Source organism: Polypterus senegalus, chromosome 13 (assembly GCF_016835505.1).
Source record: "Polypterus senegalus isolate Bchr_013 chromosome 13, ASM1683550v1, whole genome shotgun sequence".
NCBI lineage: Eukaryota > Metazoa > Chordata > Cladistia > Polypteriformes > Polypteridae > Polypterus > Polypterus senegalus.
This window is the reverse complement of record NC_053166.1, coordinates 136875853-136890457: the sequence shown is the minus strand read 5'-3', so window position 1 is coordinate 136890457 and position 14605 is coordinate 136875853. Positions and strand designations below refer to the sequence as shown.

Here is a 14605-nt window from a genome sequence, read left to right as displayed (position 1 = left end):
GAACTGGAAGGTGGGGAAGTCAGGACCTGGTGCCTCTGCTCTGTCAGCATGGATGGATGCTCATTTTGTGGAAGAAAGTATTAGGTTGCTCCATATATACAGAGATTGAGTGGATACTTTATATTCTGCTGTTTGAGAACAGTACTAAAGTGAAAAGCTAATGTCTCAAAGTGAAAATAGGAAGCTTATTGATACTTCTTCATAACAGAGTGAAATTTTAAATGATGTTCATTCTTAGAACAGAGAAATATATGGGTGATATGAAACAAGGACTAAGGACAATAATGCAGGTGCTGAAATATGTAATGTGTTACTATATGGAATGATTGTAAAATTTATAATGTCAGCTATCATTTTTATCTGCAAATAAGGTAGAAAATATGGTGTTTAAATATGCAAGATTTAGATTGATTACTTTTACAGTGGAATCAAAAACAAAAAGGCCTTGGGTTTTCCCAATAGCTATTAGGTCTACCTGGTTCCAAATGGACCAGATCCAGATTAAATGCCACTTGTATTGTTAATATTTTGAGGAAATCAGTCACAACTACTTCCTTTCTATGTTAGTTGGTTTTTGCACAAAAAATATATTATACTACCTCAAATATGCTTTAAAGGTTTTCCAAAATGTTTCAACAGGTATATCTAGAGATGGAAATTTTCATTGAAACTAAGGTAACTACTCTGATTACATATTTCTAGTAAAGGATAAATTTCCATTAAAATTATTATGTACATTTGTTGACAGTCTATCACAAAATGGCAGGATTTTCTTTTAAAGACCAATGAAAAAGTCAATCATGGTCAAATTTGTTTCAGTTCAAAGAAACTGCACCAAATCACCCACCGATATTATTTCTTCTTATCTGGATATGAAACAAGGTAAAGCTCACTGTTGTGGAAGTCAATAGAAGACAGATCTGTAATATACTATAGCAACAAAGTCTTTCACCAATTATTTTTTGAATATCTCAATCAACTTCCTTTGGAAAGATCTGACCCAATGTCTTTTTTTATTGTCATTGACTAAGTTATGCTATTTCCATTCTACTTCACACGCACCAAGATTTATCCTGGGCTCTACCCTCGGTCAGTCTCTTCAATTATGAATTACAAAGCTGTTTAAGTACAAGTCTTACTGGCTTGAGAAACTGCCGTTTCTACGTCTCACTTATACTCAATTAACTCTAAGTGTAATTACAGGATGGGCTTGCTCTAAATTAAAAAAATGGGAAATATCTTTATGCAGGGCTCAAGCACTACCCTATAGTCTTACAGAAATGTACCTTTAGAAGTGTGTTATTTTATAGCAGGAAGATTTAAGAATACATTTTTCTTTAGGATTTTGGATTAAGATTTATGGTTTATTCTGCTATGATTTTCATGCAATGATTTTTCTGGTTTGAGCTTGAACAATGATTACTACTACTGCAAGGTAATTATAAGTAAGATTCAGGCAAGTATTCCAGTATTGCAGTTCCAGGATTTCTGCTAGAAATATCTGGCATACTTCAAAACTTTTTCGTAAAAATTACTTTGTTATATTTTTATAACTTTTAAGAGAGTACAAAGATTAAAATTTCACCATTTACATTATGAATAGTTTAATTGTAATGTTCCAAATAACAGTAGATGTTCCAAAAGAACAGTAGATGTGTAAGAGCCATTTTTAAAGACAGTAATATTTCATCTAATACTGTATGTGTTTATAACTACGCTGTGGCATTATCATCACTGGACTATGTTAAAGATACCACATATTACTGCTGGTTTCAGAGACATCAATTTAAAAACTACAAATACCTAATACAAATATAAAAAAAAAAGTTGTAAAAGGTAATAACTGAATATTAACATATATATGTTATATCAACAGTTCAAGCTAACCTTTCATTTTTTACAATAGGATATGCTTGTTACCTTCGTACTTGCTGACCACTGCAGGCTCTGTTGCAGACCAGTATAATTAACTTCTCATTTCCTGTATTCTTATTTGAAGTTATCAAAGACTTCCCTGCTCCATGCATGTATGAAGCTGTTCTGTTTTGCTCCAAGCAATATTTTAAGTTGTTCTGATTTAAGTTTGATTGAAGCCCTTAAATAAAAATGGAGAAGGACAAAAATAAATGTAGCTAACTAGTTAAGTACATCATAAAACTAAATTTAAAAACTAAAAAGAAACTATTTGTCTTTTAAAAGCTGGTTTCTACAGTTTACCTATGTAAATATCACTATCTGCAATTAAAATGTAAGGGTTTAGTTCAGCAACTTGGTCACATCACCATGAAATATTTAAGGCTTGTTTCACGACTCGATTCTGACTGAGCTGAGAAAATATAAGACAAAAGCAAGGTGTATACCTCTTTGACTTAAAATTTTATCAGGCCTGAAAATCTCAGGAGTTTCAAATGCAAAAATGCAATCACTTTCTTGAATGCTGTCCAAGTCATCATCATCATCACAAAATGACCGATGAAACCCATCATAAAACATTTCTGTCAATATAATCTGAGGGGGAAAAAAAAGAAAGATATCTTTTACAATAGCAACTTTCAGAAAGTTTCAAGGGTATTAATGTAAAAAATGCAAGTGGAGCCACAGTTTATGTAAGGATTAGAGGTTTAACATAGTACATAAAGGTTAAAGAAATACTCCACCCAAAAATGGTATTTTTTGCTTTATCTGTTATTTACCCAGTGTAGTTTGTAGTTTTTGTTGAGAAGAAAAAAAAAAAACCTATTACATTTCATGGTAAATGTAAATAACAAAATTCCAGTTATAATGAGCTTCAGTGGAAACCCAGCATGACCACCAACACAATATCAAAATGTTCATGAAAAAAATCTTAAATTATTTGTGTCACATAAGCCTAGTAGTAAGTTGTACAAGTTATCAATACACCCTTGCTTGCAGACACCTCTAGGGAAAGGAACATTAAAACAAGAAAGCAGTAACACTTTCTGTTAACTGCTCAATGCTGTTACAGTGTAGAGGACTAAATTACATAAGCACCACAGATATTTTGTACTCACTTGATCAGTAGGGATTTTTGTTTCCATTGACACAGCATCTCGTAGCCTGGATACTTTGCTGGAAAGAGGTACTGCCACTCCAATTCTCATGCAGTGCGAACATTTGCCTTGGTAAACCACTGTCACATACAAAGGCCTTCCAGGAAAATTAAAAATACAAACATGTTATCTATTAAAATTACTGAAGCTCAATGAAAGTAATTCATAAAAACATACTTGTTTCAACAGAGTTATCCAAATATTGTTAAGAAGTACTTTAGGAAGGGAGAAGAGTTAATAGTAATTGGATTTATTAGTGATAATATTAATGGCATATTAAATTTATACAGCACCTTTCCTTGCTCAAAGCACACAATAGGAGGTGCATAAAACTCAAATATGCAAAATATGATGTAAAAGAAATGGAAATAATGCATTTTTCCCTTTTATGCAAAATTTCCGATAATAAATCTTATAATTTATAGGGTGACTACTAGGTCTTACAAAAGTATTTAACAAAATATGTGGCTCCTCATATATTTCAAAAAGTGTTGAAATGCACAGCACACTTTTAAGCACAATATTCCAAATTTTGACAAGAGGTACTTAGTGAAACATTTAAAAGCCAGCTGGGTATTTGGACTCTGACATCCTACATTGAGAATTGTGTTTGTATACAGATTAATAATTAACGTTATGAGATTAGATATTATAAGACTGGGTAATATCAAACTTGATCCAGTATTACAGAAGAAATTTTACTTTGAGTATGGATTTCATAAAAAAACATTTTGGAGATTTTATAAAAACTAGTGAGAAGCTTGTGAATCTATTTAAATCCAAAACACCAAACGTTCATGGAAAAGGAAATGAGAAATGTGATTGTATCAGTGTACAAGTGTTTAAAACTTAATGTCTTAGTGTATGGACTTGTATCTGATTTGTATGTCCTGAGTAAGCCAACACATAGTACTAAGCAGTTTAATCCATCTGGTGTGTGAATTCAAACAGGAAGATTGGATGAGGAGAAGCCACTTTTTATGCCAGGTTCACTTGACAGCAGCGGCACAGCAAACAAACGAGCAAACAAGCAGCTGAGAAAGAAACCTATACATTGATCAGATTATGAGAAGGGGTGATTCCCTGCTAGCAAACATATTATAGCAACTGAGCATTAACAGGTAATGGGCATACCAGAATGCAATGTTAAACAGTAGCATACTGTATTTATTACTTGTCAAAAAAAATATATATATGATTCAGTATTTAAACTATATACAAATACATTACATGAGTATATACTGCAACCATCAGAATTTTTAATTATATATATTTTTTTTGCCATACTGCTCTCTCATAAAACATTTATAACATTTATCAGCATATTTCAACTTTACAAAGCAAGTTCTCTAAAGACAGACACAAAGTCTTGCCAAATCCATCTTCCAAATATATAAAAGGGATTATTAAAATAAATGTGGACTCTTGCAATTGAAATGGAAAAGATTTTTAAAAACTTAAATTTATTTGGGGCTTGGTACTGGAACACAATTGTTTCCTACTGCATGTGTCATATCACCACTTAAACTAATAAATAATACTTGAGAAAATAATCACTTTTAAATAATTAGGAAACAGCTGGTGCATTTATCTAGTTTTTGGACTAATGGTTCATGGTAGGACACACTGGTCTCCAAGTAAGATGTATGGTGTTACTTTCATGAGTAAAAGAAATCATGGTATGTTAGATTATTCTGTTGATAAACTGGGAATAAGGCAACAAACAAAACCTGAGACAGCATCACAGCAACCCTAGTAACATTTTGAAATTTAAATTACATAACTAGATGTAAAAATTACTATTAACAGGTCACTTCTCCAAAAACACTGTTAACCAGATGTCTTCATAACACTAGGGCAGTTTATTTCAAAAACATTTTATATGCATGGCAAAAACTCATATTCCACTGTAAAAGAACAGCTGATTGTTTTACCTGGCATTAATTTTGGCATCTGTTACTCCAGACACGCTACACTGTGCTGTAGTGCAGTATTTTGAAGATCTGTTTTTGCACATCACTTCAACAATCAAGCTTTTTGTCATTTTGAATGCTTAGCCTAGTATCTCAATTAGTGAAACTTAGAGCTTGTTTATACTTCACTCTCAGCATGCGTACGCGCACGCATCATGCCTTCCACGCATTCATTTGACGCATCCTCTGAGCAGGTCACAAATTAACGCGTCACGTGTGCGAGTTGCAGTACTAACAAAAAGTCGGGGGCACAGTGTGATAAAATTTGGAACCCCTTTACTATCTACATGTGACAGAAAGGTGCTTTGAGGATCCTACGAGATTGATGTGTGAGCTTTGATGTTTGATGAATGGTTCGATGTGGTGAAGCAAAATGCTGACATACAAATGCATTTGTGGTGCTTTTATATTCAAGAGTCGCATATTCCCGATCGTAATGACACGATACATTTTAAAAGTCTCATATACCATCTTTTGTGCCGTTTTTTTTTGTTTTTTTTTGCAACATCACAACAGCAACATAATGTACAACACTGTATTTGAGCCACAGAGAAAAAAAAATTAGGACATGGTGAAAAGGTCCTAATAGCAATAGATCACCACATAGAACACATTAAATGCATGATATTCCAACTCTCTGCAAATTTAGAATCTTTAGATTTATACTTGATATTACTTTCAAGATGAAATGCATTCAAGTATGTATGTTACATTTTACAGATAAATCGTTTATTTTGTTTAAATAATGAATACTGTTAATAATTACACACATCTGGGTGACACTGTGGCAGAGAGGTAGCACTGCTGTCTCGGAGGGAGTCACTGGTATTCCCTGCTTGGAGTTTTCATGTTTTCCTGCTCGGTTTCCACAGTGTGCTCTGGTTTCCTTTCAAAGATATTTAAATGTGGTGACACTGAAATGACTCCAGTGTATGCGAGTGCTTGTATTCACCTTGTGATGAGCTGATGCCCCGTCTAGGAATCATTTCTGCCTTGTGCCCAATGCTAGCTGGAATGGGCAAATCCCTGAATTGATCAATTTAATCATTAAACATCCTTGTCAGGGATATTTCGGCAAAGTGTCCTTAGAATGTAATGGAGGTTTCAGGCAATACACAATACAGCAAAGCCGAACCTGTTCTCACCGTAATGGTATCTCGCACTGCCACCTGGTGGATTCCTCCAGATTTACGTAAAGAAATCGCAAGTATAAACAGTAAAACGCTTGTGTAGCAGGAGCGTCTGCTGGAGCATGTGTCGTGTCGCGTGAAGTATAAACCCTGCCTTAGAGACACACACCTTCACAGGGTAGTATAGGACAGTTTTTCCTTCTACCCTGCTTCCCTGTGTACTGGTGCCCCACACAATCAATGTTATCAACTTTCTACTCTGCACCATCTGCAACATTCAATTACACAAATAACACTCATAGCTCCTCTATTTATTTATATATATATATATATATATATATATATATATATATATATATATATATATATATATATATATATATATATATATATATATATATATATATATATATATATATATATAAAGGACAGTGAATTTATATTTTCTGACCACAAAGACCAAAAAAAAAAACCTGAAAAAAATATCAACTGAGTTTAGCATATTTAAGCAATCATGGGCAAATTTGTCTGGGCTTCATATGTGCATTACAGGAAGTGGTAACATTGTCTGGTTCTACTTTGTATTGGACCTTGTCACTTTGTACACACAGAGAAACATTTTTGTGAAGGACTGTGTTTAAAGTATCTCTTTCCTTTGAAGGATGCAGCATCCACTCAGCAGTACACGAGTCAGTCAAAAGCACTTCATGTTCAGCAGACCCACCATGAAAGAAAAAAAAGTTTAAAAAAAAAAAAAATCAATAATAATGTTAAAAAGCATGGTGGAGGAACTTGTGGCCAGTAAAAATTAGAAGCTCATTTTCATGGTTGATTTGATGCAATCCTGACAAGGACCTGTTCACCAAGTCGTCACTATTAGTGTGAAGACATGACAGCTGTGCACATGCTTCATTTTATAGAAAGCGGGATTTTGATGTCTCTTACATTTACATAATAGTTACCCAAGTACTGCTATAATTTTTTTTCATTCTTAGATGGACTGGCTTTTCTTCACCGTTTCCACCCCATCACCATTACCACATGTACAATTGTACATTTAACAGCCTGAATCTATAACCTACATTCGAATATATTTGAATATTTCCTTATTTTTAATTTGAAATTTTAAGCCATATTTTTAGCTAATTTGACAGCCCTGCAGAATACCTAATATCTTTTTACCCATATCATGTACCTATCCTCTCACAGCAGACTTGAGACATTTTAAAGAACTTTGTAATACATTTTAAGAGCATGAACAGTCCCAGCCCAATCTCTAAAGTTAATAAACGTGTTTTTATTACTGCATAATAAATGAATGAACCCCTAATTTAAACTGCCAAAATGAAGGCTCCTTTAGTGATCTAATAATACTTACTACACAGATAGTGGCACCATCACTTATAAACAAATATTTTTTCAAACATTCCACAAAGGGTGGGGGAAAAAAAAGAAAAACCACATAAACTTGTAAATGCTTACCGGGTGTGAGGCAATGGAATAGGCAGGGAGATGCAAAGGAATGGGTCAAAAGTGTTACTCTGCTTCTGACAATGAGGACATGTTAACGAAGATCTAAAAGAAAACATTCATTTTATTACAGAAATAAAACACATATGGTTTTCCTCCAACATTAATGGCTTTGTATTGATTAATATGTGCACAACATGGTACTATTTATAGGGCATTAAACAGATGTCAAAGGTAATGAAACAGAGCAAGTGGAGTTCAGTTCTGGAGATGTAACCACTCCCGAGTGCTTTCATTTTCAAAACAATACAGAAAACTACAAAAACCCAAAAGCACCTACAGATTCTATTGTCACAGTTGTCCAACAATGACCAGTGATTCAAGGAAATATTATTTAAAAAAAAAAAAAAACTTGTGAATTTAGTTTTAATTTCTGTTTCATGTAGGTACCGTACAAGTCCTACAAGACAGTAGCAGAAGTCATTAAAATGGATGTTGTAATGCATTTATGATTTAGGAGCACCGAATGAACTCAACAACTCGTTCATGATGTGGTAGGCGTTCATTTGTAGCATTCATTAAAATGAATAATAATGCATACCTGTTAATTTATATAAAAAATAAGGTGGCATTGGTATGAAATATTGTAAAAAGCAGCAGTTAAAGTTATGTTAAGGATATGTCACATTATTTGCACATTATCAAACTTACGGCAATAGTGCAACCACCACGGTATGTAGTTTTTAAATGCCATAGGATACTCATTAACCACTAAATGTTGCCTATGGACAAATCACAGGAGTCTGATTCAGTCAATTATAAAAAGTGTTCAATGCATATCTGTATCTTGCAAACTTGCAGCTTCTACTGCAAGCCTCAGAGAGTCAGTGCGACTCTCGGACACAGAACAGTAGCATGTCCATTCTTATGTAAAGTCTACTGCTTAAAACCATCTGCTTTACAAGGTAAATTCCTTTGATGAGGAATTTACCTTGTAAAGCAGATGGTTTTAAGCAGTATGTTTTGTAATGTTTCTATAGTCAACTACAAATCAACTGTGGTGGCATAATGTACTTCTTGTTTCAGATCCTTTACAATTTCTGTCACAGCACATGTAATCATAATCACTACACAATTAACTGTGAAACCCTATAACAAAGTATTCCCAGTCTGAAGAAACTTGAAGGCCATTTCCATAATTTCCACATTCAAAAAGATTAGGTGCAGTGAAATGATTTGCTTTATTACCTGTAAAATGCCAACACATTTTACCATAGGTAATAGATTCCAAATATAAGTTTATTCTAACAAAAACGAACTTTAAAGAATTGGGAATGATACCAAATATATTAGTACTGTATATGATGATCCAAGTACCACAATAATAATATATTGTCAATTCCCAGAAACTCTCACTCCAATATACATCAAGAGAATAAATTAAATAAACAGTTCTACAGTAATAATATTCCACCATGCAAATCAATGTTTCTCAGGTTTTATATTTCACAATACCTCTCTGCAACTTATGTCTATAACCAAATCAATCTATTCTCTTTAAAAAAATTAATTAAAAATCAATTAATCAATCCAAGAACACACAACTGAATGAAGTTTCAGGAAAAATGGGTACTTGGCATGCTTATACTGACGATGAAATTAACTGTTCCAATTGTTAACATCAAAAAAATGTATTTAGTGCTTTGAAGCAAAAACCACTATAATCACGGCAGTTTGCAGGATGGGCAAAATGAAATACTTCATTGTCAAGTAAGACTATGCAAAGGCTAAATGTGTGCCATTTCTTTGGTTTTAGAAGCCAAAACAATGTCCATTCAATACTTAAAATGTGACAAACACATGACATATGTCTTTTGCTATATTTGAAAGGTATGCTGGTGAGTGTAATTTAGCATCCCACTTAAACTTCCAGGGGTTCTGAAGGAATGGATTAAAGTAAAGCCGACAAAACTGAATTCATGCAGGAAATGAAAGTTTGGACAAATGTGTATGTTTTTTTTAACGAATAATAATAAAAAAAAAATCATAATAAGGGACAGGTTTGGAATATTAAAACTCCAGGATTTAGTGACATTTGAAAATGTAGTCAATTTCACTCTTCTGTTAGTCTTTAGTAAGTTTTTAACCAGCTAATAATGCAAGTATAATCTTATAATAGCAAATGTTATAAACCTAACACAGCCCTACACCGACAAACCAGATTTTAAAGATATGTTGTTATGACAACAGATTTTATTTAAAGAGTTTGTGTCAATTAAAATACCCTGAATTAATTATCTTGAAATTCACTAATTCAACAGTACAGATATAACATTTGAATTTTAAGCTTACTAAGGAGTATTTGTCAGTTACTGGAGAGAAAATTTCAGAGAATAATGAATGTGAACATGGTAAGAAAAATAAGGTAGTCCATGATAAAATCCTTTCTAATTCCTATGCCTGAAATAACGCCAAGATTATAAAAAAATCCCCAATTGGCTGTTACACTGGGGGATCCCCATGTCAATTACAAATTAAAATGAAAGCTCTGCATTGTATTTTGGCATTTATGAATACCAATACTAGTTTATTTAAATGATAGTTGGGCAAGTTCTTGATGTGTATACCAGTAATTTAAAGCTGCTGTTACTAGGTAGTGTGGCATAGTAGTTAAGGCTTTGTACTTCAAACCCTGAGATTTGTGGGTTAAAATTCTGCTACTGACACTGTGTGACAATGAGCAAGTTACTTCACCTGCTTGTGCTCCAACTGAAAGAAACAAAAGAAACATACCCAATTGTATCTCAAATGTTGTAAGCCACTTTGGATAAAGACATCAGCCAAATAGATGTGAATGTTAGTATTTATATATTTTGTATTCTATTACAGAAAAAAACAGTAATTTTAATAATGGTGGTGTCTTTAGAATAATATTCAATACCAGTATTAGTGAAATTTCATGATACTCGATACCTATTTAATACAATGGGGAAAAACAGAAATCACATGTACCTACAAGCCTGTAAAACCTATAATATAGATTACCTGTACTGTGCCTGGAAAAGCTCTTGAATAAACGAGCTTGTAACTGGAAGAGAAGGCCCTTCTGATGCCGCATCTTCTTCTAATGGAGGCTATGAGACATGGTTGAAAATGAAAACAACAAATAAACAGGGATGATATAAAATCTCGTTATTCAACATCAAAACATGCACAGTAATACATTTTAACTAGAAAACAAAAATAACTAATTTATCCTGCATGTGATAAGTGATGTATACAGTACTTAAGGCTCTTAATTGATAACATTTTACTTACTTTTATCTGAGGTCGTCCATTCGGATTTATAAAATTGTTCAAGTCCTCATGAACACAGTCAAGAAGCCATAATAAAAACTCCTGAGCATCATGTTGAGCATTTCCCCGGTACTGCAAAGCATTCTTTGATACAATACTCTGGAAATAAACGAAAGAAAAATACAACCTTTAAAGGAGCAAGCTAAATGTCTACATTGAAAACAATACCATAGTCAAAACGGTTTTATGTATGGTTTTCTTTACTGCTTCAGAGAGATTCTGTTCTGGAAAGAAAAACAGATTTGACACTTATGAGCTCCTCATTGCAAAAGAAACATTTTTAGTATTACAGTATTTAGCATTCAGTGCTTCTGAGCTTATGATTTTGTTAAAATTTACTATGAAATTAAGTGTAAGAAAGATTTAAAGAAACAGAAGTAATTCTGCAGCAAACAACAATTTACAGAATAGTAATAAATATTCTCAAAAGATCAGTAATACTGAAATGTTACAGAGCATGAAGAATGCACCACAGTCGTAACATAGACAAAGGAGGGTCAAACAGCACACACACCATCACCTTCACTGAGCAACATGCCTGGTGGATCCCCACAAAGTGTCCACCACCTCTCAACTCCCATGGTCTCAACAGAGTTTTGTTAATCCAGCTCACAAACAAATCTGGTTAAAAATGGGCAATTTGCTTAGTTATCGTACTAAAAAAAAAATTAATAGGACCTTTAATTTTCATAATAAAATGGCATTCAGAAAAGCTGAAACAGATTTTTGAGATGATCAACTGTTAGATTTACCAAGTGTTGCTCTTTCTAAATGCACTTGAATAATTTCAAAAACAACTAAAATTGGTATTGTTTTGTTACACAATCACTTCTGATTCTTCTTAAGTAAACATCATGTTAATAATCATATCGTTTTCCGGAAAAATTCGGTGATTTAAGGTGAAAAGGTCCAGGAAAAAATGACAACTTTTAATGAAGCTCTCTTTTAAAATGCATTTTTTCCCTTATATACTTATGTGTAGAAAATCTAAAACTATTAGCCTCTCTCATATATATATATATATATATATATATATATATATATATATATATATATATATATATATATATATATATATATATATATATATATTTCTCTTCTGGTTCGTCCTGCTTCCTCTTCAAACCCAGTACCCCCAACACACAGCCCACACGGCATTTCTCAATTCCTATTCCTCCTCTTCCAAACCCTTCCCCACACTGCCTGCAGCCTCCCATACACCCCAACACTGCTTTTCCCCGATTCCTAAAACTCACAAAAAAAAATGAGAGCTCTCGAAAGTGAAACTCTATTTGTTCAATGGCTTCTTCGGGTTGGGAAAGGTAAAACTGGAGACACGGAAGAACTACCTTCTCAATGTTTACCACAACAAGACCACCAGGTTGCTCAACTTTACGGTGATAATTTCTCGACTGTGACTCCCCAAGAACTTGCTGCAAGAGCAATACTGAGCATCACAAATGACGATTCTCTACATAGTACATCGACGAGTACTACAGTCGTCTGCTAGGTTTGAACAACTGGCTACAGGGTTTCTGCAAGAAGAAGGATATCGGTTTCATCAACAATTGGAATCTCTTTTTGGAAAGGCCGCGTCTCTTCAAGCGTGATGGCCTGCATCCAACAGTTTCGGCGCCCGGGTCCTCTCCAAAAACATATCGAAGGTAATTCATTTTTCTTGACTATCTATCTCTGCTCTTAACCCCTTCCGAAATAATACTGCTGTGCCAGGACATGATGAATGTTTAATAGAGTCCTCCGTTAAAGTGCACACCATTAATACTGTAATAAGCAATCTCAATGCACGTAGAAAACCTAGGAAATACGGCACAAACTCCAATAATCTAATTAAAATCACTATTTTAAAGGAACAATGTATTAAAACTATAAAACAGATCACAGATTAAACAAAAATACACAGAGCGCGCTAATAATAATAATTTAGTTCCTATTCCAAATAACAATAACACATAGTACTCATCTCTGCACCTCGAAACATTAAATATGGCACTATTAAATGTTAGAGCTTTAACTAACAAAACGTTTTTTATCAACGATCTTATTAGTGATAAAAAAATAGATCTTATTGCACTAAATGAAACGTGGCTTAAATCAGATGCCGCAGCAGTTTTAATCGAATCTGCGCCTCCGGATTACAGTTTTACTCGCGCAAACCGCCAGGGAAAAAGGGGGGGCGGATTGGCTAACATTTACTCGAGCGATTAAAATGTAAAGATGTCAGTTTTGGTAAGTTCAAGTCCTTTGAGTATCTCGCCGTTGTTATCATGGAGATTCTCAAGTTCTAGTACTATCCGTGTATAGACCTCCTAAATATAACGCGCTTTTTGAGGAATTCTCTGACTTAATGTCAATTTTAATTACTAACTATGACACACTCCTAATAGTTGGCGACTTTAATTTTCATATAGATAATCAGTGTGATCTAAAAGTAAAAGAATTTATGAACCTCCTGGATTCTTTTGATTTGAGACAACTCATAAATCAGCCTACACATAAAGCAGGTCATACATTAGACTTAGTGATTACTAAAGGACTGAAAGTTGATATAAAACAGATCATTGATATTGGTCTATCAGACCATTTTCTTCTACTTTTTAATATAGAAATAATGATAAAAACACTCATGAGAAGCATATTGTTAAAAACGCTTCTTTGATTCGCAGCAGCTTTAAAACTTACAAACATTTTAAGCAATCAGTCCGTTTATAGTGCCAGCTATAATAGCGAGGACAATGTAAATAGTAAGGTGGAAAGATTTAATTCTAAAGTGAGAGCTGCTGTTGACATAGTTGCACCTGAAAAGACAGTGAAAAAATCTTCTAGCATTGTTATACCATGGAAGACCCAAAGAGTGTCTGATTTAAAGAGAACATGCCGTAGAGCTGAGCGTCAATGGAGGAAGACTAAACTTACTATCCACCACGAAATATTAAAAGTCAAAATAACAGAATACAATAACACTGTCCGTCTTGAGAGACGCTGCTATTTCTCAAGATTATAAATAACAATGCTAGTAATCCCAGAGTCTTATTTTCAACAATTGATCGCCTACTAAACCCAGGTAGCTCAAAGGAATGCCTCCTAAGTGCTTCCAGTGAAACCTGTGAGGCTGTCGCTGTATTTTCAATCAAAAATTAATGATATTAGAAATAACATAGTATATCTCCCCAACACTAAGGATCCTCCTAAACCCCAGCATCCTGTTATAAACAAATTAAACTCTTTCACTAGGATAGATTTACCTGATTTAAAAAAATAATCTCTCAATTAAAACCCTCCACCTCGTCCTTGACCCGATACCAACAAGGTTTTTCAAAGAAGTATCAGGCGTGCTAATTGATAATGTTCTTGACATAGTAAATTGTCACTAGATACTGGGGTCTTCCCAGACTGTCTTAAGACTGCTGTAGTTAAACCCCTACTTAAGAAACATAATCTTGACCCTCAGCTCTTGAAAATTTTAGACCCATCTCTAACCTGCCTTCTTAAGTAAAGTTCTGGAGAAGGCAGTCATTATGCAGTTAAATGACCACCTAAATAAACATGCTATTCTTGATAAATTTCAGTCAGGTTTTAGAACAAA

At 33.8% G+C, this 14605-nt stretch overlaps 1 protein-coding gene across 2 annotated transcripts in view; it reads right to left on the bottom strand.

Moving 5' to 3' along the window:
- usp31 (ubiquitin specific peptidase 31) overlaps positions 1-14605 on the bottom strand; it is a 107335-nt gene that overhangs the window by 53448 nt on the left and 39282 nt on the right. For both annotated transcript variants that reach the window (XM_039774319.1, XM_039774318.1), the window contains 6 exons: positions 10963-11100; positions 10690-10778; positions 7657-7749; positions 3033-3168; positions 2361-2508; positions 1921-2095 (listed from right to left, as the gene is read on the bottom strand). In XM_039774319.1, the coding sequence (XP_039630253.1) occupies positions 1921-2095; positions 2361-2508; positions 3033-3168; positions 7657-7749; positions 10690-10778; positions 10963-11100 (779 nt within the window). The remainder of the gene's footprint in view (positions 1-1920; positions 2096-2360; positions 2509-3032; positions 3169-7656; positions 7750-10689; positions 10779-10962; positions 11101-14605) is intronic.